We start from the raw sequence: 26,636 nt of genomic DNA on the forward strand, positions 1-26,636 counted from the left end.
TTTTCCAAGCATTTTACAGTCTTCAACTTTACATTTACATTGTAATTAAATGTTACTCTGAGCAGTGATTTGAAGTGGTCATGGTGCCTCTTGTCTGTATGTGCAGCGTTCCACTTTGAACTAGAGTTCCAGGATGGCTAAAGTCAATTATGTGCAATGTCAGCCATTGACTGAGAGCAGTCAGTTGATGCATTCAGTCAATGTATGTTAACCCCGTCAAATTCCAGATTCTGCAGTTTTGCAGAAGCACATCACTGGACCACCAGGGAGGAATCCGAGCCCAGCAGGCACCCAGGGATATTGTCAAATCATTGCTAAACAGTCTGTAGCAGCTATTATGCCTTCAGTAACCTTTTAATTACATTTTTAGGGCTGGCCTTTCTATAGACTACAAGGCAAGTAGATATGTATTATGTCATGGAAATTGTGAGAGCGCTTGTCAATTCAAGAGAAATACTATAAGTAAAATTAAGTAAAAACTATTTTTGGATGTACTTTGCTTTAATGTAAAACTTGATGTTGCTTCATCCTCCTGTTCATATATGTCCTATATCCCCTCTATCACCTAATTGTTGCTGTATGCTTATCCCTTATGTCCCACTTGTACATTTCTCTTGCTCATCTAGCATTAACTCCAGGCTCTGCACTTTGGCATCTCGCTGGGTTTGAATTTGACTGTCTCTCACACTAATATTTTTCGTTTCTTAGTAAATCTTTAGCCACTGTCTGCCTGGAATACAAAATCTGCAATGCAGGCTCTGCCTCGTGCAGAGTTACAGCCTGCTACTCCACCTGCCACGCATTAACACAGAGTCAGACAGTAAATGTTGGGATGCGAGGTCATATACTGGCACCTGCATTATGTAAATGGCCAAAGTGGTGAGGGAGAGCAGGAAGGAAGGCTGAGCTGCCAATTACACCATTCTACTGCTCCCTTAACACTAGAGACCAACAAAGCCCTTCTCACTCGCCTTTCTGCCTCTTACAGAAATTTGCACAAAATTAGGAGAAGAAAGTGTATGTGTGTGTTTTTCTTTATGTACCTGTGTGGTGGTGTCTGTATGTGAAGTCGTGTATGAGTGGCAATGCAGTGGGTAGACCTGGAGAACGGATGGGTCATGTCCAAAAAAAAGAGGCATGTCAGCCTGGGTTTGAGCAGTGCAAGCTATTCTAAAAATTCTTATGCACTATGTCCATTAAAATGTTTATTTGCTTTTACCGGAAGCATGGGAGAACAAACGCAGGCTACAGGACAGGAACTCATGATCAAGACTATTCCTGCAAATCCCAAGTATGCTATATACGAATGCTAATGGGTGTCTGTATGTGATCTTCCTTGTTTTTTTTTTTGTTGTTTTTTTTTTTTGCATCTTTTATTGTTTTGCTAATTATGCTCTTTGAGTAGCAAAATAAGTGTTTGAATGTGGCTAACTGTACGTGAACGGATAATTCTGTATGTGTGTGTGGCGTATTAAGTGATTGTAAATGGCTAGTCATGTCTATGGAGGTGATACCGGAGAAACTGACGGAAGCCAAGCACAGAGAGATGGACACAGGTTTCTTCAGGAAGGAAGAGATTCTTTATTGGATCACCGATCGGGACTCAGAGGGACTAGCGTCACCAAAATACAGCAAAGTCTGAGTACTGAATACATAGAGTACATTCCTTATATAGCACTGTAGCTCCTCCCACAATTAACTACACCCACACATACCCTTAACCTATTTAATGAATAGAGTCTAAACTCATCCATCCGGTCTAACCACGTGGCTCATCTGATACAAAGGAGAGGGACGCGTAATTCCAGTTCTTACATTCCTGCACCTGGTCAGTACAGTGATGACAGTATCTTAGCTACGTGTAATTAACCAACTGATACTACAAACACATATACATACATATGCCTTGTGGCAATCTTAGCCTGCTAAACTTGTATTTTACTGGAATTACATCACATTCCCCCCTTTGATGCCTCTGATATTTCACAATTACTTGAGGCATCACTTAACCTTGGTTTGCATATACCTCAGGTTACCATGAACCAGACCAGACTTATCTTATGATGTGAATCTTCAACATTCATCTTCTTGCATTGGTTCTCCCTGATCTAGAGCCTTATACTTATATATCGCCATTAACTGTGCAGCAGCCTTCCTCTCTGCTATACTTCCTATCAGGCTTTGCACAGACCTAACTACTAAGGGTATAAGACACGGTAGGAGTAGACACAACAGTAAAATCAGTAGGACTCCACCTACCACTGCCTTAAGCCCTCCAAACCACTCATACCAGCTACCAAACCAACTACTTGGATTGTACCCTTTCCATACCTGAGTAGGCACATGCGCTAGTTTAACCATATGGCTAGTAAGCTCAGCTATTGCTTGCCCTTCGTCATCTATTTGAAGACAGCAATTACTTAGGTTAAACTTCCCACATACACCTCCCTCTACTGCCAAAAGGTAATCCAAGGCTAATCTATTTTGGTAGACTGCTGTCCTCATCCTGGTGTTATGCTTCGCTAGAAGATTGAGCGCTTGTGATGTCTCATTTGTGATAATCTCAACCACCGCCTGTAATCTTATAATACGGTTGAGCATATAAATAGGGGTTCTATAACCAAAGGTACCATCCTCAGCCCACGTGGCTGGCCCATAGTAATCTATAATACGCTGGGGAGGCCATTCATCATCTTCCCAGGCGCCTATCTCTATGGGTCCCCTTTTCTTCCTATGATTCACATCATACACTTTAACACCTAAAGTCTCACCTGTTTCAATCGGTAACAAGAAGAAGGATGGTTTGAGCATACCCAACACACATGCCCCTTCCCAGTCCTGTGGCAGCTCCGAATAGGCTTTCTTACCACAGATCCAGTACAAATTTGCTGGGGCTCTCCAAGTAGATGTGATGGATAGATCAAACCACACATCCTTTAAATTGGCATATCTAGCAAACGGGTTAGATGGTTCTGAGACATTTGAAGCCGACCACCAAGTTGTATTCTTTGTATCATCATCATAAGCTTTTTGCCCTAGACAAGTTAATTCTCCTACAGAAGTATTATACATTATTCCTTTCCTTGCTATGCAAACATAACCTATGATGGAGGTCTTTAATCTCCACTCAGATTTACCTCTAACACTCATATGATAATCGGCTTGTGTAGATATTAATTGGTCAACTGCCTCAGAACCGGACATTACCTCCTTTGCTTCCCAAGGCCATTGGTCTCCCATGTTAGTACCTCCACACACATAGCAGTTGGTAACATTAAGACTACCGGCAATACTTTCAGCTAAATCGATGAACAGGTTTTTAGCATTATGGGGGATCTTATTATCTATACTCATCTCTTCGTAAAAGGAATGGTATACTTGATGAGTCTGGGAGGATACCGTATCAGTCTCTATTCCTATAAACAATAATGTCCCAGGATCTAAACCCGTCCCGTATATTTGAAACCCAAATAAATTTCCATACTTATCTAAGAACTTGTCGGGGTTATTAATGAGTATATGGACTGGGTTGCATTCCATAGACTTACAATAAGGGCTAGTCGGCAACTTAGTCACTATCATGTCTTTGTCTACTGTCTGTCCCCAAGTTGCCCACCCCACACAAGACCAATATGGGCAAAAGTTATAATCTCTATTTGGGCATCTAGGACTTACATATTTATTTTTGCTACTGGGACAAATATATTTATCGTTAGACCCATACGTCCTCTCCCATCTAAGATCCCCACATACATTCCACGGCTTTCTACCACTCGATATCGCTTTACACGCATCAAATAGCAGAACACCCGAAGAATGTACGGATTCTAACACCGTTTTATTAATTAGGGTCCCCTGAGGATCTCCATTCCTGAGAGTCAACCAAATTGTACGAGGCTGATACTCCGGACTGAAGCACTTAGGTTCTCCTACTCCTAAATGGCACACACTATAATCTATATTTAAGTATCTACATCTCGATACATCTCCTTTACATTCGTATTGTGAATGCCAAATTAGGGTTTGGGAAATATGGTTACCTGTTCTCGTAGTCTTAATGCATACCTCACAGCTAGGAGTGTCGGTACCTCTACCTTCCTGAATATAAAAACACATATAAATAAACACTATCAAAAGCACATCTTTCGCCGTCATCCTCAGTCTTCGTCCGTGCGATGGCGCCTCAGCTTCCAGGATGTGAGGGGCTGCAGGGAATGGAGTTCTGCTCATCTTCACAGGTGTCCCTTCGAGACTTTCCTGGCTTATACACTATGTGATGGTAAGCGGACAGGCTTTATTATGGCCTTCTCACTCACACCTGTAACAATAAAATTTGTAATCCACAATAATTCCTCGTTACTCCGACTGAGTAGTGCGTTTTAACCGGATCTTGCAGGGATTCTCTGGATCTGCTGTAACTTGCCAAGAATCGACTGCTGCTGGTTTAACCCTGGAGTGATGTATCCACGGAGTCACTTCTGCTACTTTTATTGCTGTAGGGGTAGACAAAAGAACAACATAAGGACCTCTCCACTTGGGCCCTAACGGTACATTATTCCACTCTTTAATCCACACTTGATCTCCTGGATGATAACTATGAACAGGGGGATAAATATTCACAGGTAATCTATCTTGTACCCATTTCTGTACCTCCTCCATAGTCTTACCCAACTCTACAACCTGCTGCCGGGTAATTCCTTCTCCCAACTGACTCAAGTCCCCCCTTAAGTTACCAAGTACGGGAGGTGGTCGCCCATACATGATTTCAAAAGGAGAGAGGCCCATCCTTCTGGTAGGGGTACTGCGGATTCGCAATAAAGCTATGGGTAAGAGAACGTTCCACTTAAGTTGGGTTTCCTGACACATTTTAGCCAACTGGTTCTTTATAGTTCTATTCATTCTCTCTACCTTACCAGAACTCTGGGGTCTATATGCAGTATGAAGCCTCCACTTTATACCAAGCATATGAGTCAGTTGTTGTAGGCACTGGTGAACAAAAGCTGGACCATTGTCCGATCCTATAGAACAGGGTAGTCCATATCGGGGTATTATTTCTCGTAGCAGGAATCTCACAACTTCTCCTGCTTTCTCTGTACGAGTAGGACATGCTTCTACCCAGCCTGAATAGGTGCACACAATTACCAGCAGGTAACGATGTCCACCCGATTTAGGCATCACTGTAAAGTCTATTTGTAGATCGGACATGGGGAGTCCCCCCATAAACTGAACTCCTGGTGGCTTTACTGGTCCTTGTCTTGCATTATTCTTAGCACACGTTACACATCTGCGTACAATGGCCTGAGTCAAGTTGGACAATCTTGGTATGTAGAAATGTTTTCTAAGAGATTCTTCAGTACTGTCTCTCCCAGAATGTGTCCCGTTGTGATAATTTTGGACAATTTCTACCGCTAGCGATGCTGGTATAACTATTCTTCCATCTTCTAGCTGATACCACTTGTTCTCCAGATACTTTCCCGGTTCAGTCTTTAACCACTCCTCTTCTTGAGCTGTATAAACTGGAGTCCATTGGGACAGTGGAGTTGGTATAAGAGCAGCTATATGCCCTACATACTCCTGTCTTCCTGATTCAGCAGCACGCTTAGCTGCACTATCTGCCATCCGATTTCCCTTGGTTACATCACCATCTCCTCTCAGATGCGCTCGACAATGTATGATACCGACTTCTTTCGGCTCCCACACTGCTTCCAATAGTTGTAGGATTTCAGCTGCGTACTTGATTTCTTTGCCTTCTGAATTCAGTAGTCCTCTTTCTTTATACAAAGCTCCGTGGGCATGAGTGGTTAAAAACGCATACTTAGAGTCCGTATAGATATTTACTCTTAAACCTTCAGCCAATTGTAACGCTCGTGTTAGTGCTATTAATTCTGCCTTTTGTGCTGATGTTCCTTTCGCCAGTGGCCGAGCTTCTATCACCTTGTCTATTGTTGTCACTGCATATCCTGCATAGCGGATCCCTTCTTTCACATAACTACTGCCGTCGGTGTAATATTGAACATCGGGGTTCTGGATGGGAAAATCACGAAGATCTGGTCTACTTGAGAATACTTCATCCATTACTTCCAAACAATCATGTTGACTTTCAGTAGGTTGTGGCAAAAGGGTAGCTGGATTTAAGGTGTTTACAGTCTCTAAATGCACTCTTGGGTTTTCACACAACATTGCTTGATACTTGGTCATACGGCTATTACTAAACCAATGATTTCCTTTGTAATCCAACAACGTCTGTACTGCATGTGGGACTCGTACATAAAGTTCTTGACCCAGAGTGAGTTTATCGGCTTCAGCTACTAGCAGGGCGGCTGCAGCTACGGCTCTTAGACAAGGTGGAAGTCCGCTGGCCACTGCATCCAGTTGCTTAGACATGTAGGCAACAGGTCTTTGCCATGATCCCAAGTACTGTGTCAATACTCCCACAGCCATTCTTCTTTGCTCGTGTACATATAAGTAGAATGGTCTTGTGTGATCAGGTAGACCTAATGCTGGGGCACTCATCAAAGCCTTCTTCACATCTTCAAATGCCGTTTGCTGTTCTTGGGTCCATAAGAAGGGGTCGTGCTCTGTACCTTTGATAGCTGCGTACAGAGGTTTTGCTAGTATCGCATAGCTGGGAATCCATATCCTACAGAAGCCTGCTGCCCCCAAGAATTCTCGCACTTGTCTTCTATTCTTGGGTATTGGTATTTGGCAGACAGCTTCTTTTCTCTCTGGCCCCATAATTCTTTGACCTTCAGAGATATGGAATCCTAGATACTTGACAGTTGGCAAACACAACTGAGCCTTCTTTCTAGACACCTTGTATCCTGCCTTCCAGAGAATGTGTAGTAGATCGTGCGTTGCTTGCTGACAGATTTCTTTTGTAACTGCTGCTATCAACAAGTCATCTACATATTGTAACAATACACACTCTCCTGGGATGGACTCGAAATCCAATAGATCTTGACTTAGGGCTGAACCAAATAAGGTAGGTGAATTTTTAAACCCTTGGGGCAGTCTTGTCCAAGTCATTTGGCGTTTTGAGCCCGTTACAGCGTTCTCCCATTGGAAAGCGAAAATACATTGACTTTCTGCGGCAATTCGGAGGCAAAAGAAGGCATCTTTGAGATCTAAGACTGTGAAGTAAGTAGCCCCGCCCGGAATTAAAGCAAGCAGGTTATATGGATTGGGTACAACTGGATGTATGCTAACAACCGCATCATTGACTGCTCTTAAGTCCTGCACAGGTCGATACTCATCTGTGCCGGGCTTTTGAACAGGCAGCAATGGGGTGTTCCAGGGGGAAGTACAGAATTTTAGGATACCATACCGTATGAACTTATCCAGATAGGATTGGATGTTCTTCTTAGCCTTCTGCGGAATGTGATATTGTCTTAGGCTCACTGGATAAACCCCATGTTTCAGTTCAATTTTTATTGGTGGAATATTGCGGGCCAGTCCTGGTGGGTTGTTCTCTGCCCAAACTCCTGGTATGTTAAACAATGTCTCATCACTCCTAGGGTTTTGGCTAGTCAACACTGTATAAAGTCGCCACTCTTCTTCCTTTGGTACGGATAAAGTCATAATACCTGAAGGTCCATTAAACTTTAAAGATGTTGTTCCATCTGGTAGGAACGTAATCTGCGCTTGTAATTTGGATAGCATATCACGTCCCAGCAATTGGACTGGACATTCAGGCATATAAAGGAATTGGTGTTTTACTACGTGGCCTCCCAATGTACAGAGTCGACTTTTAAGAACCGGTCTTTCAGCACTTCTTCCAGTTGCTCCTATCACAGTAATAGTCCTTCCAGATGGAGGAGCAACTAGATTAGTCACCACTGAATGTTCAGCACCAGTGTCGATCATGAACGCACTCCTTTTCCCCCCTATTGATACATCGACCATAGGCTCCGCTCGACCAAGGGGGATGGAGCCCGGTCGGTATCAATAGTCCTCCATGACCGTGTCAGCCAATCCTACAAAGTCCCTACCTTCTCTATCGCGAGACCTTTGCGCTGCTGGAATATACCTGTCTTCCCTAACACTTCCTCTGTTCCCATTACTCCCTCTATAACCATTACTCCCTCCGGGACCTCCTCTACCTCTCGCTCTGCCTCTAAAGTTTCCGTAGCCTGCCCTGGGTTGGTCTCTCTCGTACTGCTCTCTTTGCGGACATTCGTTCCTCCAATGCCCTTCTTCCTTGCAATACGCACACTGATCCCTACTCAAAGGCTCCCTACTCCATCTATTATTGCCTCTATCTGGGCCCCGTTTATCTACGCCTGCGATCGCTACCGCTAGCATATCAGCCTTTTTACGCATCTTGCGCTCCTCCTCTTTCTTGCTTTCTGTTTCCCTATTCATATAGACCTTATTAGCTACCTCCATTAGTTGGGAGATTGACATACCTGCAAACCCTTCTAACTTTTGTAGCTTGCGCTTAATATCTCCGTAAGCTTGGCTGACAAAGGCGGAGTTAACCATTCGGGAATTGTCTGCGTCTTCCGGATTAAAGGGGGTGTACAAGCGGTACGCCTCCAATAATCGGTCATAAAAGACACTGGGCGCTTCATCGCTTTTCTGGATCACCTCAACTGTCTTCGACATGTTAATGGCTTTCTTTCCTCCGGCTTTCATGCCAGCAATTATAGCGTCTCTATAGGCTCTGAGTTGAACCATATCAGCACCATTTACGTTCCAATCGGGATCAGTGTTGGGATAATGTGTTGCGGCCCATGCTGCTGGATTAGCTTGGTTCAAAGCACGGGCTCTATCCTCTAATGCTTTAATGGCTGCTTGATTTATTCTTGTCCTTTCCTCATTGTTAAATAAAGTCATTAATAACTGCTGGCAATCAGCCCATGTCGGATTATGTGTCTGTACTATTGAGGTGAACAGATCAGTCATGGCTTGTGGTTTCTCAGTATACGAGGAATTATGGGTCTTCCAGTTTAAAAGGTCGGTAGTGGTGAAAGGGACATATACGAAGACAGGGTCAGCGTGTGCCATTTGACCTGCGGCATCGATATAAGCTGACCCGGGATTTAAGCGAAGAGGCATCTGATAGTGCTTTAATTGTTGGGCACCAGTCAACTGTCGGGTTTGGATGGGGCTACGTAGGGAAGCGTCAGTCATGGGTTCCGGTCGGGGAGATATAGGGTATGGGGATGTGGGAGGTTGGTTTTGGGAAAAGGTAGTGAATAGAACACTTCGGGCCGAGCTAGATGAAGCTTGACCGGAAGTCTGAAGTGGCGCCAAATCAGGATATTCGTTTCTAATGGGGGTGGGTTCTGGTTCCGGAAGGGGAGATTTAGTACGAGGGGGGGTGGATCCTGTACTGGAGGAGGAAGCGGAAGTGGATGAGGGTAATGAGGGAAGGGTTACAGGACTTCCTGTATTTGCGTCACTTCCTCTTACCGGAAAGTAAGGGGGCGGCAAAGGGATCTCGGACTCAGGGGGCGTGTCCAAAATGGGCCTAACACCAGCCCTAGTGGACGAACAAGTCCTAGCTACCATGAGGCGACACTGTTCCTCGTGGCATGTCCGGAGCCATTTTGGCGAGTCATTTACGGCCTGTCTCCAACAATCAATATAAGGAAACTGGCCGTAAAGTTCAGGCCTACCTGATACAGCCACGTGTAAGCGCTGTACCAGAGTTGGATCCAAACTGCCACGTGGCGGCCATGCCGCAACCAAAGTAGGCCACTCCCTAGTGCACAAAGTGACCAAACGTACAGGGGACATCTTAACCCCAAAATCACAAACTTTGAATCCCTTTTTAAAATTCTTAACCATACATCCTAAGGGATCCGGAATCGTTGACTGCGACGCACCCATATTTAACAGTGGAACGTCGTCGACAATGATTACTATACACGCGTACTATTCAACAGTCACACCCGTTTCCTCTGGCAACAGCACCACGTGGTACGGTTACCAAGTGAAACGTACACAATAACAATAAACACTCAGGGAATTCCCGTACACACACAGCTGCTACACCAGTCACTATATAATCAATATTATGCCCTTTGGCGTAACTACACAGTCACCCACGCTATAATTCTCTATATACGAATTACCCGTCTATAACACACCCCAGTAACATCGTCTTTTACAAATAGCGGTTACAGTACGGTTAGCATAGGTCAAAGCACAAGTTAAGGTCACAATACAATTATTAGTGGTTATGGTGTTAAACATGCAATGGACGACAATGATTAGTACTTATTATATAATGTCAGTAAATATACAGGGTTATGGTACCGTGCACTATAATACAGCAACACACTATTAACACTCTCGCTAGACGGCTGAGCTCGCGCTATCTAACAAGATATACACTTTACTAAACAATCGTTAACACATTTACAATTCCCAACTAAACTATTGGCCAGTACCTTGAATGGACTACCTAAAACTATATACACCCGTTTTGGTTAGCCACACTGCCCAATCACCACATATATAGCGAGCTAGAGAACCGAATTTACACAGACGCCTCTTAGTCGCACTATACAACGAGCTAGAGAACCGAATTTACACAGGCGCCTCTTAGTCGTACTATCAAAAGTCTAGTGGGTTCCAAATTTACACGCCTTCCCACTTAGCCCAGATAGGATGAGAACTAGCGAACCGAATTTACACAGGCGCCGCTTAGTCTCCCGGTCCCTCCGACCTAGCGAACGTAATATACACCCTAGAACGCTAGTCTAGACAAGACACCGGTGTCCGGCTAGGGCTATTTACACCAGGACCCCGCCTGACTAACCAAATCAAACGGTCTGACTAAAGAGCGTTCGATCGAGCGGTGCGCCTTCGCTCCTTCCCTCCGACAGAGGGGGCAGATACAGATTCAAAAACCCCTTTGGGCCTACCGCACAATCGGTATACCCCTAGCGGGTCCTGCCGTCTAAAACAGCAGTTATCTTACCTCCTCGTTCCTGAACCTGAGTTCACACTCATCGACGGGGACACCCCAGCACTTCTCACGTAGAGGCCGATGATCTCCTGGACAACAGACCAGTGGCGCCGAGACGAAGGGAGGTCCACGCAGAAGTTCAGGGGTGCAGCCGTAGAGAACGTGGGCAAAGATAGACCGTCTCACGCCTCTGCCTCTCAGCTACCGTTGAACGATGAGCTTCCCGGCCAATGCACCAAATGATACCGGAGAAACTGACGGAAGCCAAGCACAGAGAGATGGACACAGGTTTCTTCAGGAAGGAAGAGATTCTTTATTGGATCACCGATCGGGACTCAGAGGGACTAGCGTCACCAAAATACAGCAAAGTCTGAGTACTGAATACATAGAGTACATTCCTTATATAGCACTGTAGCTCCTCCCACAATTAACTACACCCACACATACCCTTAACCTATTTAATGAATAGAGTCTAAACTCATCCATCCGGTCTAACCACGTGGCTCATCTGATACAAAGGAGAGGGACGCGTAATTCCAGTTCTTACATTCCTGCACCTGGTCAGTACAGTGATGACAGTATCTTAGCTACGTGTAATTAACCAACTGATACTACAAACACATATACATACATATGCCTTGTGGCAATCTTAGCCTGCTAAACTTGTATTTTACTGGAATTACATCACAGAGGAGAAGGAAGTCCACAACTTTGTAGTGACTAGGATCCTGCAAAAGGAAAGTGGCCATAGCTAGCAGTTTAATGTACATGAAGTGATAATTATTTAGCTAATATCTGATAATTAGAATAATGAATTGCAATGTGGTTATAATTAGGAATAATGGGATTTTCTGAAAAATGAAAAAGTGTGAAAATGTTAACCTCTAACATCCCACAGTAAAAAAATACCCATTCTACTGTCTAAAAAAAAAATATCGTATTCATAAAATATTATATATAATACTAGCAGAAAATGTTTTACACTGAGAATGTTTGTATTTTAGATTGCATAGTATGAGTAAATAAGCACTGAAAAGCTGACTTGTAATTCAGATGTAGTAATTCAAGACGTGACCCTGCCAATGCCTATCCATTAATAAAAGCTTATATCATGAGTAAATGATGATTTCTATCAGACTTTATGAAACATTTATATATTTTCCATTACAGACTTAGACAAATCTGCCATAACTTTCTTTCCGAGAGATTATTTAAAAAGGAAACAAAGTTTTCAAAGGGCAAGTTGTGCAAAATGGCCTTTACCATGCTGCAATAGAATATTTCGAGTTTTTGGAGGTAAGAGTCTTTATTCTGTTTTAAATCATTCATCAATAAAAAGTAAATCATATATATATATATATATTTGGGTTGGGCATATATTTCTAACGAAAAATGCATGCTATTGTGTGTATTGGAAGGGAAGTCAGGGCATTATATCATATAGATATTACTAAGGGTAGAACATGAAAGTCCAATATATTTCAAGTGATTTGGTGGAGCTCTGGATACCAGGGTGCTAACATGGTTAATTCCATGCTCTTCTGTTTTGATCATTAAGGAGCACCACTCACCTTCTGGTATTTTACGCTACCTTTCTATGAAAATGCAACTTTATTGCTCATTGATGATTCCAGCTTAGTTATGTCATTATTATTAGCTGATATAGGTTTCTGGTTCTTATATATACCCTCCTTTTATGCCTGAGGGTTTCATGATGTAATACTGACAAGGACTTGATTTTTGCCTGGGCCTTACACTGCACCTAGCTTTAGCAATTTCAGGGCACCTTATAGCTAGTCTTCAACTTCTCTTTCTTAAGCATCACTAGAGCTAGCCTTTTACATACTTGTTCTTGATACGTAATAGTTCAATTACATACATATGAAAAGAAAAGCCTAGTGTTTAACTTAGAAGCTCAATTCTTAGGCTACTGTATTCTGGTACATATTTTGACTGTTTTTGCTTTTTTTTTTTTTTTTTCATATCCAATTGCTCATCGTACTCTCTTTTAAATATAATCTGCAATATATGCAATTCTTTTACGTCATATTTACATAGAAACTGTCTGTATCCATATTAAAGTATCTTAAAACAAATAAAACAAAAGAAAAGTCAGAAAGGCAGTGTTATGCTCTGGAGAATTTTCTGCTGGAAAACATTGAGTCCTGGCATTCATGTGAATGTTACTTTGACACATTCCACCTATGTAGAAATTGCTGCAGACCATGTATACCCGTATACCCCTTCATGGCAATGATGTCGCAGTGGCCTACTTCTCCAGGATAATGTACTCTACAACACTGCAAAAATTGTTCTGGAATGGATTGAGAAACATTATATCAAAGAGTTCAAGGTGTTGCCTTGACCATAAATTCCCTAGATCTCCATCCAATTGAGCATCTATGGGATGTGCTGGAAAAGAATTCCAATCCACAGAAGCCCAACTTTGCAACTTGTAGGACTTAAATGATCTCCTGCTAATGTCTTGGTGCCAGATACCACAGAACATGTTCAGAGATCTTCTGGAGTCCATGCCTCAATGCTTCAGAGCTGTTTTGACAGCATGAGGGGATCCTACACGATATTAGCCATGTTTAGTTGTGTCTTATTACAATGCAATGAAATTTATGTATTCATTTAACAGTTTTTTTTTTTAAATATAAAATTGGATAAAATATATCTTTCAAATACATTTTATACAAATGTATGTTTGTATACCAGAAAAACATATCCAAACTAGGAATATCAAGTAGTAGAGCCTTTAAATTGTAATCATGGCTAGAGAAGAAATCTACAAACAGTTTTCTTCCATAATTTATAGGTCTGCATTATAGAAGGGGAGGTCATGTGAACAGAAGGAAGATGGGTGTCTACCAGGGGAGGGCTGTCAGCCTTAGGCCTGGGGGGCAAAACCAGTCAAGTGGCCCATTGCGCCACCAAATCAGTTCACCATCCATGCCCACCTTTTTCTGGTTTTATAACGGATATTGATGTTATGCTAATCAGTAGCTCTTTGCCATACCCGCTCCTTCACGGCTCTGACTTTCAATGTTGTCAGAGCACAGGCTGAGAATCTCTGAGCCTGTGCTCTGACTCACTAACTGAGCGCCGGAACCACGAGGGAGAGGATATGATCTGACTGCACCTACTGCTGGTGCGCACCAGTGGGCCACCAGCGAATCGTTTAAATTAAATATGCTGGTGTACCCAACTTGTGAACTGTGTTGGCCGCCGGGCGCCTCTGTTGTCATGGCACCCTGCGTGACCGCACAGCTTGCCCACCCTAACGGCTGGCCCTGCTGACACACACTGATGTTACTACTTAGACATCCCTCAATATTAATACAGAGATGAGAGTAAACACCAATAAACTGTGGAAACAGAGCTGATCCCCCCCCCAAATTTATAAAGGTTTGCTTAGAGGATTTATTCAAGATTAAATCATGCCTCCTCCTCTCTCTCTCTCCCATGCGCTGCTCTGTAGGCTGGGAGGAAGTGAAGAGTAATCACAGTCTCCCAGCACAACGCCACCTGTGGCTGCATGGGGAACAGCTGTTTAATGTAATGCTTGCAGGACGGCCAGCTGCCGCAGAACCTCTTTGTTTCCGTCTCTGCAAAGGGCTCTAGGCACTGCTTGTTGTGAGTGTGAGCCACTGTAAATTAGGGGCAGAGGGCACTTGCACTGCGGTCAAGACGGGTCTGGGCAGGAGGAGAGTGCAGTGCAATCAGTGCACTCCCCTCCTGTGGGTCACCAGTAGACTGGTGCACCTGCCCAGGATCAGAGCCGGTGCAAGGATTTTTGCCGCCCTAGACAAAATATTAATTTGCCGCCCCCCCCCCCCCATGTGACATCACAATGCCCCACCCATATGATCTGCCATATGAACTAACGCCAGTGCTGCACACAGTGTGTGTTTACATTAAAAAGCCTGCAGGGACCAGCTATAGACACCAGAACCACCTCATTAAGCTATAGTTTCCCTTTAATGTGAGGTAAATTATAGATTAGTGTCACTAATAATATACTAGATTGCCTACTTACAATTAGATGAGGATGATGATGGGCTGCAGTTTGGCTCCACTGGTCTGGTGTAGAACAGGACCTCTGGAGGCTGTTTGCAACTGTGGTCACAAAATTCAACGTTCTGGGAGAATTGGAAGCAGCTTCATTTTTGGGGGGCCTCTTACACAGCTCAAGGTCTGGGCCCCAGTGCCTGACGGTGAGTATGCCCATAAGGCCCACTCATAAGTCCACTTATATGTTCCACCCACCCATGAGCTCGTTCACAGGGAGTGGAGTGTGTAGGGGATGTGTTATGTGTTATCTCATATGTGTGCTTATGGTATGTGTATAGGGATACCAGTTTGTGCAGGTGATGCAGTGTGTTTGTGTGTAGTGGAAGCAGTGTGTATTTGTGTATAAGGGATGTATTATGTGTTTCTGGTTGTGTGTGAGGGATGCATTGTGTGAATCTGTGTTTGTATGCATAAGGGATGCAAGGTGTGTGTCTGTATGTGTGTGCATTGAGTGTAAGAGATGCATTGTGTTTCTGTGTGTATGTAAGAAAAACAGTGTGTTTGTTTGCATGTGTGTGTAAGGGTTTGCATTGTATGTTTCTGTGTGTGTGCAAATGATGCATTGTCTTTGTGTGTGTGTGTGTAATGGATGCATTGTGTGTTTCTCTGTGTGTAAGGGAAGCATGTTCTGTTTCTGTGTATGTATAGGGATGCATTGTGTGTTTCTGTGTATGTATAGGGGTGCATTGTGTGTTTCTGTGTATGTATAGGCATGCATTGTGTGTGTGTGTGTGTGTGCGCGCGCGTAGTGTTAAAGAGCTCCCTGTCTTGCCCCCTGTCCTATAGAGCTGTCCCTTCTGTCCCTTAGAGCTCTCCCCTGCCCCTTAGTGGTCTCTCCTCTCCCCCACCCTCCCCTAGCGGTCTCTTCTCACACTCACCCACCCTCCCTGTGCTCTTCTCATCCCCCCTCCACCCTCCCTGTGTTCTTCTCACTCCTCCCTCTGTGTGTTCTCACCCCCCCTGTGTTCTTCTTACCCCCCCTCCTCCCTGTGTTCTTCTTACTCCCCCCATTGTTCTTCTTACCCCCTTCTTCTTATTTCTCCCCCCTTCTTCTTCTTAACCTTCCTACTTCTTCTTACCCCCTCTTCTTCTTCTTACCCCCTCCTTCTTCTTACCCCATTCTTCTTCTTACCCCCCTTCTTCTTCTTACCCCCCTTCTTCTTCTTACTCCCCCCTCTTCTTCTTACTCCCCCCTTCTTCTTCTTACCCCCCTCTTTTTCTTATCTCCCCTCCTTCTTACTTCACCCTTCTTCTTACTCCCCCCCTCTTATTATCCCCCCTCCCCTCTTCTTACCCCCCTCCCCTCTTCTTACTCTCCCCCCTCCCCTCTTCTTACTCTCCCCCCTCTTTTTACTCTCCCCCCCTCTTTTTACTCTCCCCCCTCCCCTCTTCTTACTCTCCCCCCCTCTTTTTACTCTCTCCCCCCTCTTCTTACTCTCCCCCCCTCTTCTTACTCTCCCCCCCTCTTTTTACTCTCCCCCCCTCTTTTTACTCCCCCCCCTCTTCTTACTCTCCCCCTCCCATCTTTTTACTCTCCCCCTCCCCTCTTTTTACTCTCCCCCCTCTTTTTACTCTCCCCCTCCCCTCTTTTTACTCTCTCCCCCCCCTTCTGTAACGGAGCTCCGTGTACTCCGACCGAGTACCCTCCATTGATGGATGCTCCTAGCGCTCTCAGAGGACTCCAAGCACTGCAGACGACACCACAACCACCGCAGACTCCACAACCGCCGTAGCTTAACTGGAGCCGCGCCGTCTTCCTTCCACCCTGGATCGGTTTCTGTCCTCCAGGACCGTGTGGGGAAGACCTCTCCTCCAGGAGAGCGTATCCGGAACAAGCTCTTAAAAGAGCTAAGTGATTAAGCTCAGGGGAATATGCAGAGCATAGCAATCCCCAGCGTGATACAGCAATTCCCTCCAATAACGAGACAAGGCTACGTTTTGAAGGGTCAAGAAGAACTGAGGACTGGAACACCCAGCCTGCTTTTTATTAGGAAAGGGTACACACAGGACACTCCCAGGGGGAGGATGAAATTGACCAATCACATGCATGGTAACACCCCCACGTCTCCTCCCCTCAGATAAACACATAACATAATTAAAACGTACATTATTTTACCCAAGTTCTGGATGTACCCCAAAAACAGGGGGTACAGCTTTAAGCCAGATAGCCCTTGTTCAGGGGAACAATCTGTCCAAAAATCAGCTCATTCGGATGAATGGTTCGGGAGATACAGAGTTCCAAAGATTTGACCGACCGCACAGACCAACTAGCCGAAAATAGTTCCATGAATTTTGGCCTTGCGGTCGGTCTCCGTTCGCACTGTAAAAAGACACGAAAATCTTGCCATCCATTCGCATCTCCGTGATCGCTAGAATCCCCATACTAAGTTAAGTATTACTACCGAACGGCCGGTCGTTCGGTAGTTTCCGTACGAAGTTCTGGATGTCTGGAGGTCTTAGCGGTATTCGCCTGTTTGCGCTTCCGATTTTAGTTCCATGTGTTCACAGGCAAACACCGCTGTTCGTACGCAAGATGGCCGCGAACACGTGTAAGTCCCGAAATGGCGGCCATCTATTCGGTTCACAAAGGATTCGTATAGAATCATACGAACGGTTTTACTACCGAATCCTAACAAGGCATTTAAACATATTTTATGTGTCCATAGTCTCTGTCCAGCCCATTTAAAGAGCCACAGACAGCACAATGAAAATTCATTTAAGCCCAGATATAGTTTTAACGTGCAATATAGTCCAGGACCGTAGTCGCAGGGGAGGAGGCAGGCAAGCAGGCCTCTCCAGGACAAAGTGGCGAAGGGCACTTCGTCACACCTTCTTCTTTTCCCTCCCTCCCCTCCCCTGTAGGTGGCCGAGCTGCACTCCGGTCCGCGGTCCCGGCCGGAGTGATAGGAAGGTGCTCAGTGTGCACCTTCCTGTCAGTCCGGCCGGGTACAGGAAACATAAACTCCTGTTCCGCGCGGAACAGGAGTTTCTGTTTCCTGTACCCGGCCGGACTGACAGGAAGGTGCACACTCAGTGTGCAGCTTCCTATCACTCCGGCCGGGACCGCGGACCGGAGTGCAGCTCGGCCACCTACAGGGGAGGGGAGGGAGGGAAAAGCAGCTGCAGCCGTCTGAGCGCTCTTTACAGAGCGCTCGGCGGCTGCAGCATTTAAAGGGCCGGCCCGCCGCGGCCGGTCCTAAAATAATTTCGGGCGGCCTGGGGGGCAATTGCCTCCCTGCCCCCCGGCCCAGCCCGCCCCTGGTGTCTACCCATAAATAAAAGCACAATATGTCGGAGACCACACCCATCTTCCATGTCTCTTCTGCTATCGGACGATAAATGTTAGCTATTTTGAATCTTTATATTTTTTTAGTGTCATTGATTACTCCTCAGTTGATTTTGAATGTTCATGCTTTTTAATGGAAATAGTAGGGAAATAGTGAGTATGATATGTGTTAATTTCGGAAAGTCAATCTCATTCCAACCATTAAATATATAACAATCTACAACTTTTGTGAATAACCGGATTTCTATGCCAAAAAAGTCCACATTTTTATCCTGATCAAATCCTAAACAGATCAGATTTGACCTGCTGCTACAATTTATTCAGATTATGTAGAATAATTATATTATTAATATTATACAATGGAACCTCGGAACTCGAACATTCCGTTAATGAACAATTCGTAATTCGAACTAAAATTTCACGTTAAAAAATGTCTAGGTACTCAAACGATCCTCGGTACCCGAATACATCACGCAGCATTCACCTCTATGGTAATCTCATTGGTAATCTTAAACAGTGACACCTGCTGGTTCTACGTGAGTATCAGTAGTCAGGCTGTATTGTGGAGAGGTTGATGGATACGGAGTTTGAACTTCGATGGGCAGTGACCTTGTTGTGGCAGTGCAGGGGAGCTATCTGCCAGGTCAGCCTTTGACAGCTAGAAAATATGACTGGACGTTGTTCTGGTGTTCTACTTGTTCTGGTGACTATAGTGTCCCTTTAAGAAATCCTCCATGTCAAATAGAGTTTGACTTGAACGTATCTAAACCAATAGTTACCATACTCAATGAAGTGTACAGGCAATACAGACCATTGTGCTTTCCCAAATTCTCCAACTTATGGATTGTTTTAGTTTTATCCCCACTACCCCCATCCCCCAAATGCTCTTTTGAATTATAGTGATTGCATTGGTAAGTTTAATTTAAGATATTCTCTCAGTGTTGCAAGAAATAAACAAAGCATCAACCACAAAACAGAAAGTGTATGTGTTCCCACAAGAATTCTAATGATCCAATTAGCCTAAGTCACCACTGGATGCTTGCGTTTCATGTGCAATTACACTTTCTGATTGCAAGATGATTTCAAATTGTTATCACAAAAATAACCTTGAGACCTTTGGTTTGATATTTTTATTATTAATCAAAATAAATAGAGCATCACATAGAGATGATTATTCTCCGATGTTATTATAATTATAACAGCTGTTCATTCCCAAACTACCATGTTATTCTGCGTGGTTTTCTATAAAAACATCTAGTTATTTATTTATTAATTTATTTTTTGTTTACTTAATATTCAAGTTTATCACCACCTTTATGTAATTTCAACAGCATTAGAACATAAAGGTAAAGCTTTTAAGTAAATGAAACTGTAGTTATTTGTAGTATTGTATTACAGTCTACATAGATAATAGGGATGTGCAAGGGCAAAAAATGTGGTTCCGTTTGGCACTTCCAAAATTCAGACTTCAGGAATTCTGCACTTTGGCTCGGCACTTCCGAAATTTGGGACTTCGGACATTCGTAAGCATCCCTTTCTTGCCACCACAACCACTTACACATCTGTAGAGCTCCCTAACCTTACCCCAAACACCACAACCACTTACACATACAGGGTTAGGTATAAGGGTAGGGTTAGGTGCCCAGACTGCCACCACAACCACTTACACATCTATAGGGCTTCAAGTGCCGAGAATTAGCTTATTGGTCTAGATTCCTGTCATCATTCACATAATTTTCCCTCCCTCTGTTGTTTTGCCACTTTTCAGAAATCAGAAGCACTTAGACACTTCCAAAATTCGTCAATTCGGTTCGGCACTTCAGAAATTCGACACTTTAGAAATTCGATATTTGGCACTTCGGAAATTCGCAATTCGGACACTCGGAAGCATCCGAATGTCCGAATTGCCAAAATTAGTCCGAATTTACAATCGGAAAAAAACAAATTGCACATGTCTAATAGATAACAAGACATGTAATCTTAATATGCAATGATGATTCCCTGTTGGACAACTTAAAGCTCCATCCCAAAAAAAACAAAAAACAATGGTTCTTCTAGTCCAAAAAATGAAATGGTGCTTTTTCACTAAACTGAAAATTGCAGATATCTAACAATTAAATTGTATATACTAGGTCAAAACAGCAGAATTTGGAGTCATTGCTCTGTCACTGCCCTTAGACTTCCAGTAACTTTAACAATATCTGGTTGCTCTTGATCCTTTGCACCAACTTAGACAGGCACACATGACACTTCAGTCTTTTACCTCAATTATTTCTACTTTATGTCATGTTCTGGACTGAGGAATTATTGATACTGCTGAGGATGTAGACAGCCATGCTTCTTATTTAAGTTTTGGTGAAGACAGTATAATTGTGGGTAGTGGAGATACTATTATCATTTGGCATTATTAATGTGACCTGCTTCTCAATATGCACATACCCTGTGTGACAAACTGCCATTTGCCACTGGGCATTGGAGAGGACTTATTGCTAGCCTCCTGCCCTGCGACTATGGCCCTGCAGTTCAAACCTGTCATTTTCCCTGCCGAAAGGTTTATTTGTGCCTTTCTGCAGACTGTTAAAGCCATGCTACCCCAGATAGCTATGCCATGGTGCCCAGCCGTATACTGAAAGACTGTATGAAAGACTTTGGCTCCATGGCGATTGAACTGTATGTATGTGATCTGAGCGCCATCCGGTAATAATGTACGCTCAGATCTAAGCTATCTGGGGATAGGTAGAATGTGTATGTTCTATGTGAAAAATGTAACAGTATGTATTTTTATGTATTTTATTGTCCTTTGTCTGCCATGTGGCTAATGGAGTTTTGCCTCTGTCCTTGGAGATAATTTGATTACTTCTCAATTATCTCCAGGATAGAAGACTCTGAAACTGGTTTGGGACGGAAAGCCATGCTGGCAGTGGGTTTTAAAAATACTTTTGCTAACTTTTGAACCCCTGGTCTGATTCGTGCCATTTTTTAATATGTTGTTCCCCTGAATGGATTGATTATGAAAATGTATGTTTTATGTTTGTGACATGTATATTTTAGAAGTTATAGAAATGTATAAAAAATTATGAGTTTTAGCTTGGAGATAATTGAGTAGATACAGTAGGAAACTCAATTATCTCCCAAGCAGAGGGGAGGGAATATGTGGGATGAAACCGATATGTGATTGGTTAATGCCTAATTGCCTGTGGGCGCCTCCCTTGCAGGGGAGCACTGCATAAAAGCAGAGTCCCTGTCATTAAACCAGAGTTCTTCTTGACCCTCAATACGTAGCCTTGTCTCGTTATTGGAGGGAACTGCTATATCACACTGGGGATTGCTATGCTCTGCATACTCCCTTGAGCTTTAATCACTTGTTCTTGTTCCTGTTACACTCTCCTTGGAGGAGGGGTCTTTCCCACACGGTCCTGAATGCTGGAGGTTCATTCAGGGTGGAAGGAAGACAGCGCGGCTCCAGTTAAGCTACGGCGGTTGTGGAGACTGCGGTGGTTGTGGTGTCGTCTGCAGTGCGTGGAGTCCCCAGGAAGCGCTAGGAGCATCTGTCAACGGAAGGCGTCCGTTACACCTTGTTATGTCAGTTGCCTGTTGCATGTGCCTTGGGCGGCAATTTCCAGAGGGCGGCAAATACACCCCCCCAAATGCCCAGGCTAATGCCTTGTTTGACTCATTTTATGGGGGTCCAAGAGCTGACCAGCGGGCTACCTTTGGGCTCCCCTGGGGCAGGCGGCCAGTTGTTTCCCAGGTGGGCGGCGAGGGAGCACTTTCCCTGAGCTCTATGCTCAGCTCCCACGCGCGACCCGCAGTAATGCCGGGAGCCGGAATATGACGTCAGTCCAGCTCCCGGCATCACTCTGCGACGTGCGAGGGAGCTGAGCAGAGAGGTCACCGCTCCCTCGCTGAAAACGTAGAGCGCCTGCCTGCATGTCAGGCCGCCTTCCTGCCCAGCAGCTGGTCTGCAGCCCAACTTGACCCCAGGTGAAAAATCCACCTATCAATCTCAAAAGTAGGGAGGCTGGGTGGATTTAAATATAAAAAAAAAATTATTGTGAGTGTTGGGGAAAAATGTGTGTGTTTGTCAATGAATGTGACTGTGTGTGTGTGTGTCAGTGAATGTGAGTGAGTGTGTGTGTCAGTGAATGTGAGTGAGTGTGTGTGTCAGTGAATGTGAGTGAGTGTGTGTTTCAGTGAATGTGAGGAAGTGAGTGTGATTGAGTATATGTGTTTCAGTGAATGTGTGTGTGTCTGAGTGATTGTGCGTGTCTGTCAGTGAGTGTGTGTTTTAGTGAGTGAATGTGTCTGTCAGTGAGTGTCTGTGAGTGTGTGTCTGAGTGATTGTGCATGTGCGTGTCTGTCAGTAAATGTATGCGTGTCTGTCAGTAAGTGTATGCGTCTGTCAGTGTGTGTCTAAATGATTGTATGTGTGTCAGATTGTGTCAAATCAGTGAGTTTATATGTGTGTATGTCAGTGTATTTGAGACTGTGTGCTGGTCTGTGAGTGTGTGTCAGTCAAAATGAGTGTAAGTTAACAGGAAGGGGCGGGTACATTTAAATTAGGGGGTGCCAGAGATCTGTCATGCCTAGGGCAGCACCATTTCAAAATACACCACTGAATCCACTACCTCCTTTTTGGGAAGTCACCCCCTCCTTTTTTTTTTCTTCTCTTGGAGGAGACTTTTGCTTTACCTGATCAATTTTTTCATGGAGCTTGGACTATTTCTAGAAAAAGGTCTAAGCAGGGTCCAATGAGGGGCACTCCAGTCCCCATCTTCTCTTCTCACCGGCACTGTTATCGATACTTTATCTGCTCACTTAACTATTAACACTGTTTATTTATAATGTATTTTCCATATATTTATTTTTATAGTAAATGTCTATTACACAGGTAAATAATGCAAATTGTAGCCAATGTATTTTTTCAGTAGTTTGTTGATTTTTGCATATTTATTGTGCTTTACTATTTAAAATAGGTTTCAGCAGAAATGCAAGCATTGTTGGAAGAAGACAGTATCCTCACGGTGCGCAAATGCTAGGATTTGAAGATGAAACCCGAGGATGGAGATTTGATATGGATATGGTTATCGTTTACATTTACTCTGTCAATTGGGTCATTGGTTTGATCATATTTTGCTTTCTCTTCTATTTTCTGTTTCACTCAAGCTAAAAAAAACATAGCGAATATGACATTTTTTGAAAATGGTATTCAAAAGGAATTACATGCTAGCGTACAGCATCTACTGATGTATTTATTATTTTTTATTATGCTACAGTAAATTATTACTTTGTTGGCACAACAATGTGGGGGTCAACTGCTACAACTATGGACATGCGAGTGTTAAAATAAAAGTGTTTGGTAATATAATCATGTCAAAATATACATTGCTTGTATCTGAATCCTCTACAGAGGAAGTTAGGTCTCTGTTGGCAGCATAATTCTAATTCTCACGAGTGCTTTAAAGAACCCATTGTGTTTTTATGTACATGATTTACATGTATAATATCACACAAAAGGGACACTTCAACATAACCACTAAAGATTGTCAGTGCTGCTGAGGGGTCGGTACATGGGTGCTGTGGATAAGCCTGTTTTTGCCATATTGTTTATAATCCTTTTGACTCCTCCTAGAAGCACCAGCCGTCAAAACAACTGCATCAAGCTTAGTGTTTTGTTGCTAAGAGTGCCCTTTTAAGATAATTATAAACCTATGGGGTTAATTCACTAATCTGGGACTTAAGAATTGACAAGGCAACTAAACATTTTAGGGCTATATAGCCATCCGAAAGAAATTCTTCAAAAATCTTTTTTTTTTTTTCCCCACTTACAGTTGTGCTCAAAAATGTGTATAGCCTTGGAGAATTGGTAATATATGTACCATTTTTAAAGAAAACATGAGTGAGCAGGCAAAACACTTTTCTCTTAGTTCTTATGGGATTCATATTCAACTGCAGGTTAAAACAGAATGGCACAATCATAAAAAATAATGGCAACAAAGAAAAAAATGAAATGACCTCTGTTCAAATGTCTGCATACCCTTAGCTCTTAATACTGTGTATTGTCCCCTTTAGCATCAATGACAACGTGCAGTCTTTTGTAATAGTTGTCTATGAGGCCCCTAATTTTTGCGGGTGGGTAGCTGCCCATTCATCTTGGCAAAATGCCTCTAGGTTATGCAAAATTTGTGTTCGTCTAGCATGAACCGCACGCTTTAGATCTCCCCAGAGTGGCTCGATTATATTAAGGTCAGGAGACTGTGATGGCCACTCCAGAACCTTCACATTTTTCTGCTGTAACCACTGGAGGGTCAACTTGTGCTTAGGGTCATTGTCATGCTGGAAAGTCCGAGAGTGTCCAATGCTCGGCCTTTGTGCAGAAAAATGCAAATTGTCTGCCAGTATTGTCTGATAACATGCTGCATTCATCTTGCCATCAATTTTGACATGATTCCCTGTGCCTTCTCACCCCTCTCCCCCCCCCCCCCCCCCCAGTTAGCCACCACCATGCTTAAAAGTGTGGATGGTATTCTTTTCATTAAAGGCTTTGTTGGCCCCTCTCCAAACATATTGCTCTTGGTTGTGACCATAAAGCTCTATTTTGGTCTTGTCACTCCAAATTACAGTGTGCCAGAAGCTGTGAGGCGTGTCAAGGTGTTCTCGGACATTTTTTAACTCTGTTGTTTTGTGACATTGATGCAGTAAAAGCTTCTCTCTGGCAACTCAACCATACAGCTCATTTTTGTTCAAGTATTGTCATATTGTGCTCCTTGAAACAAACACACTGTCTTTTCCCAGAGCAGCCTGTATTTCTCCTGAGGTTACCTGTGGGTTTTTCTTTGTATCCTGAAGAAATCTTCTGGCAGTTGTGGCTGAAATCTTTCTTGTTCGACCCGACTTTGGTTTGGTATCAAGAGATCCCAGAATTTTCCACTTCATATTAAGTGATTGGACAGCACTGACTGGTATTTTCAAGGCTTTGGGTATCTTTTTATATCCTTTTCCATCTTTATAAAGTCCCATTACCTTGTTATGCAGGTCTTTTGACAGTTCTTTTCTGCTCCCCATGGCTCAGTATCTAGCCTGCTCCAGTGCATTCATGTGAGAGCTAACAAACTCAATGACTATTTATACACAGACATTAATTGCAATTTAAAAAGCCACAGGTGTGTGTAGTTAATCTTTAATTGCCATTTTAACCTGTGTGCTTCACCTTGTGTGTCTGTAACAAGTCCAAACATTTAATGGTATGTAAAGTTTTGATCAGGGCCATTTGGGTGATTTCAGATATCATTATGATTTCAAATGGAGTTAAACAACTATGTGATAATAAATGGGTTCACATGATTTATCCTTCAATAAAAGACAATATTTTTGCATGATCAGTCATATTTTCAAAATCAATGCAAAAATGTCACAGTTTCTGCCAGGGTATGCAAACTTTTGAGCACAACTGTGCATAATTTTGGTCTAAAATAGGCAATTCTGTTGTCATTTCTACACAATTTCCACTTACTGAATACATCCCTGTGTGTAAAGCTTTGATAATTGCATGGTATTTTGGCTGCTAAAGCAGTTAATTTCTATGCCTAAACATAATCACTTAAGCTCATCAATGCAGCATATTTATACAAATATTGTAGAAAGATCATTCATTTCGGTACTTAAATATAATGAAAACTTGAATTTTAAAGCATGATTTTAAATTGATTCAACACAATTATTCCTTATTCATTTCTGTTTCACATCAAGTTTACTTTACACTTCAGAAGAAGATATTATACATACGATTATAGATACAATACTGTGTTTATTTTAAATTGTTTCTTTTTATTTCTCTGCATTTGTATTTATCACTTTGTATAGTGGTTCCTTATCTTTTTTTTTTTTTGCAGGGACCCAAATTATACAGTATAAATAGCATTAGTTTGTCAACCCGTTCATCATTTTTAATATTCACTTGGAAACCTATTATTTAACTCTAATATAAATAAATTATAATACATTCTTAAATAAATGAAACACTTATATTTTAATAAACTTATTGTGAGTAGTTATTTGGGGTCCGTGAGATTATAAACTGCATGTTCCAACCAATGGGAATCCAATTTTGAGTCCCGACACAAGGTTTAATCATATTACACAAGGTTTAATCATATTACTGCTAAACTTTTTGATCCCATGCCAACAGCAAGCATGTGTGTGTGTGTATATGTATGTATGTGTGTGTGTATATATATCGTTTTTGTGTATTTCCTCAAACAGTGCAAAAATGTATAGATTCTCAAACTGAACCAGGTGACTTATGTGTTTTTTTCTGAGTGAAAGTAAAATCACCACCATGCTTCATTGGGTGAG

At 43.0% G+C, this 26,636-nt stretch overlaps 1 protein-coding gene across 2 annotated transcripts in view; it reads left to right on the forward strand.

Annotated features, from left to right (window-relative positions):
- RNF180 (ring finger protein 180) overlaps window positions 1-24,484 on the forward strand; it is a 152,350-nt gene extending 127,866 nt beyond the window's left edge. For both annotated transcript variants that reach the window (XM_063454062.1, XM_063454061.1), the window contains exons 6-7: window positions 12,089-12,214; window positions 23,258-24,484. In XM_063454062.1, coding sequence (XP_063310132.1) covers window positions 12,089-12,214; window positions 23,258-23,451 — 320 coding nt within the window. In that variant the 3' untranslated portion in view covers window positions 23,452-24,484. The remainder of the gene's footprint in view (window positions 1-12,088; window positions 12,215-23,257) is intronic.
- The last annotated feature ends 2,152 nt before the right edge of the window (window positions 24,485-26,636 follow it).

This window comes from Pelobates fuscus, chromosome 5 (genome assembly GCF_036172605.1).
Source record: "Pelobates fuscus isolate aPelFus1 chromosome 5, aPelFus1.pri, whole genome shotgun sequence".
NCBI lineage: Eukaryota > Metazoa > Chordata > Amphibia > Anura > Pelobatidae > Pelobates > Pelobates fuscus.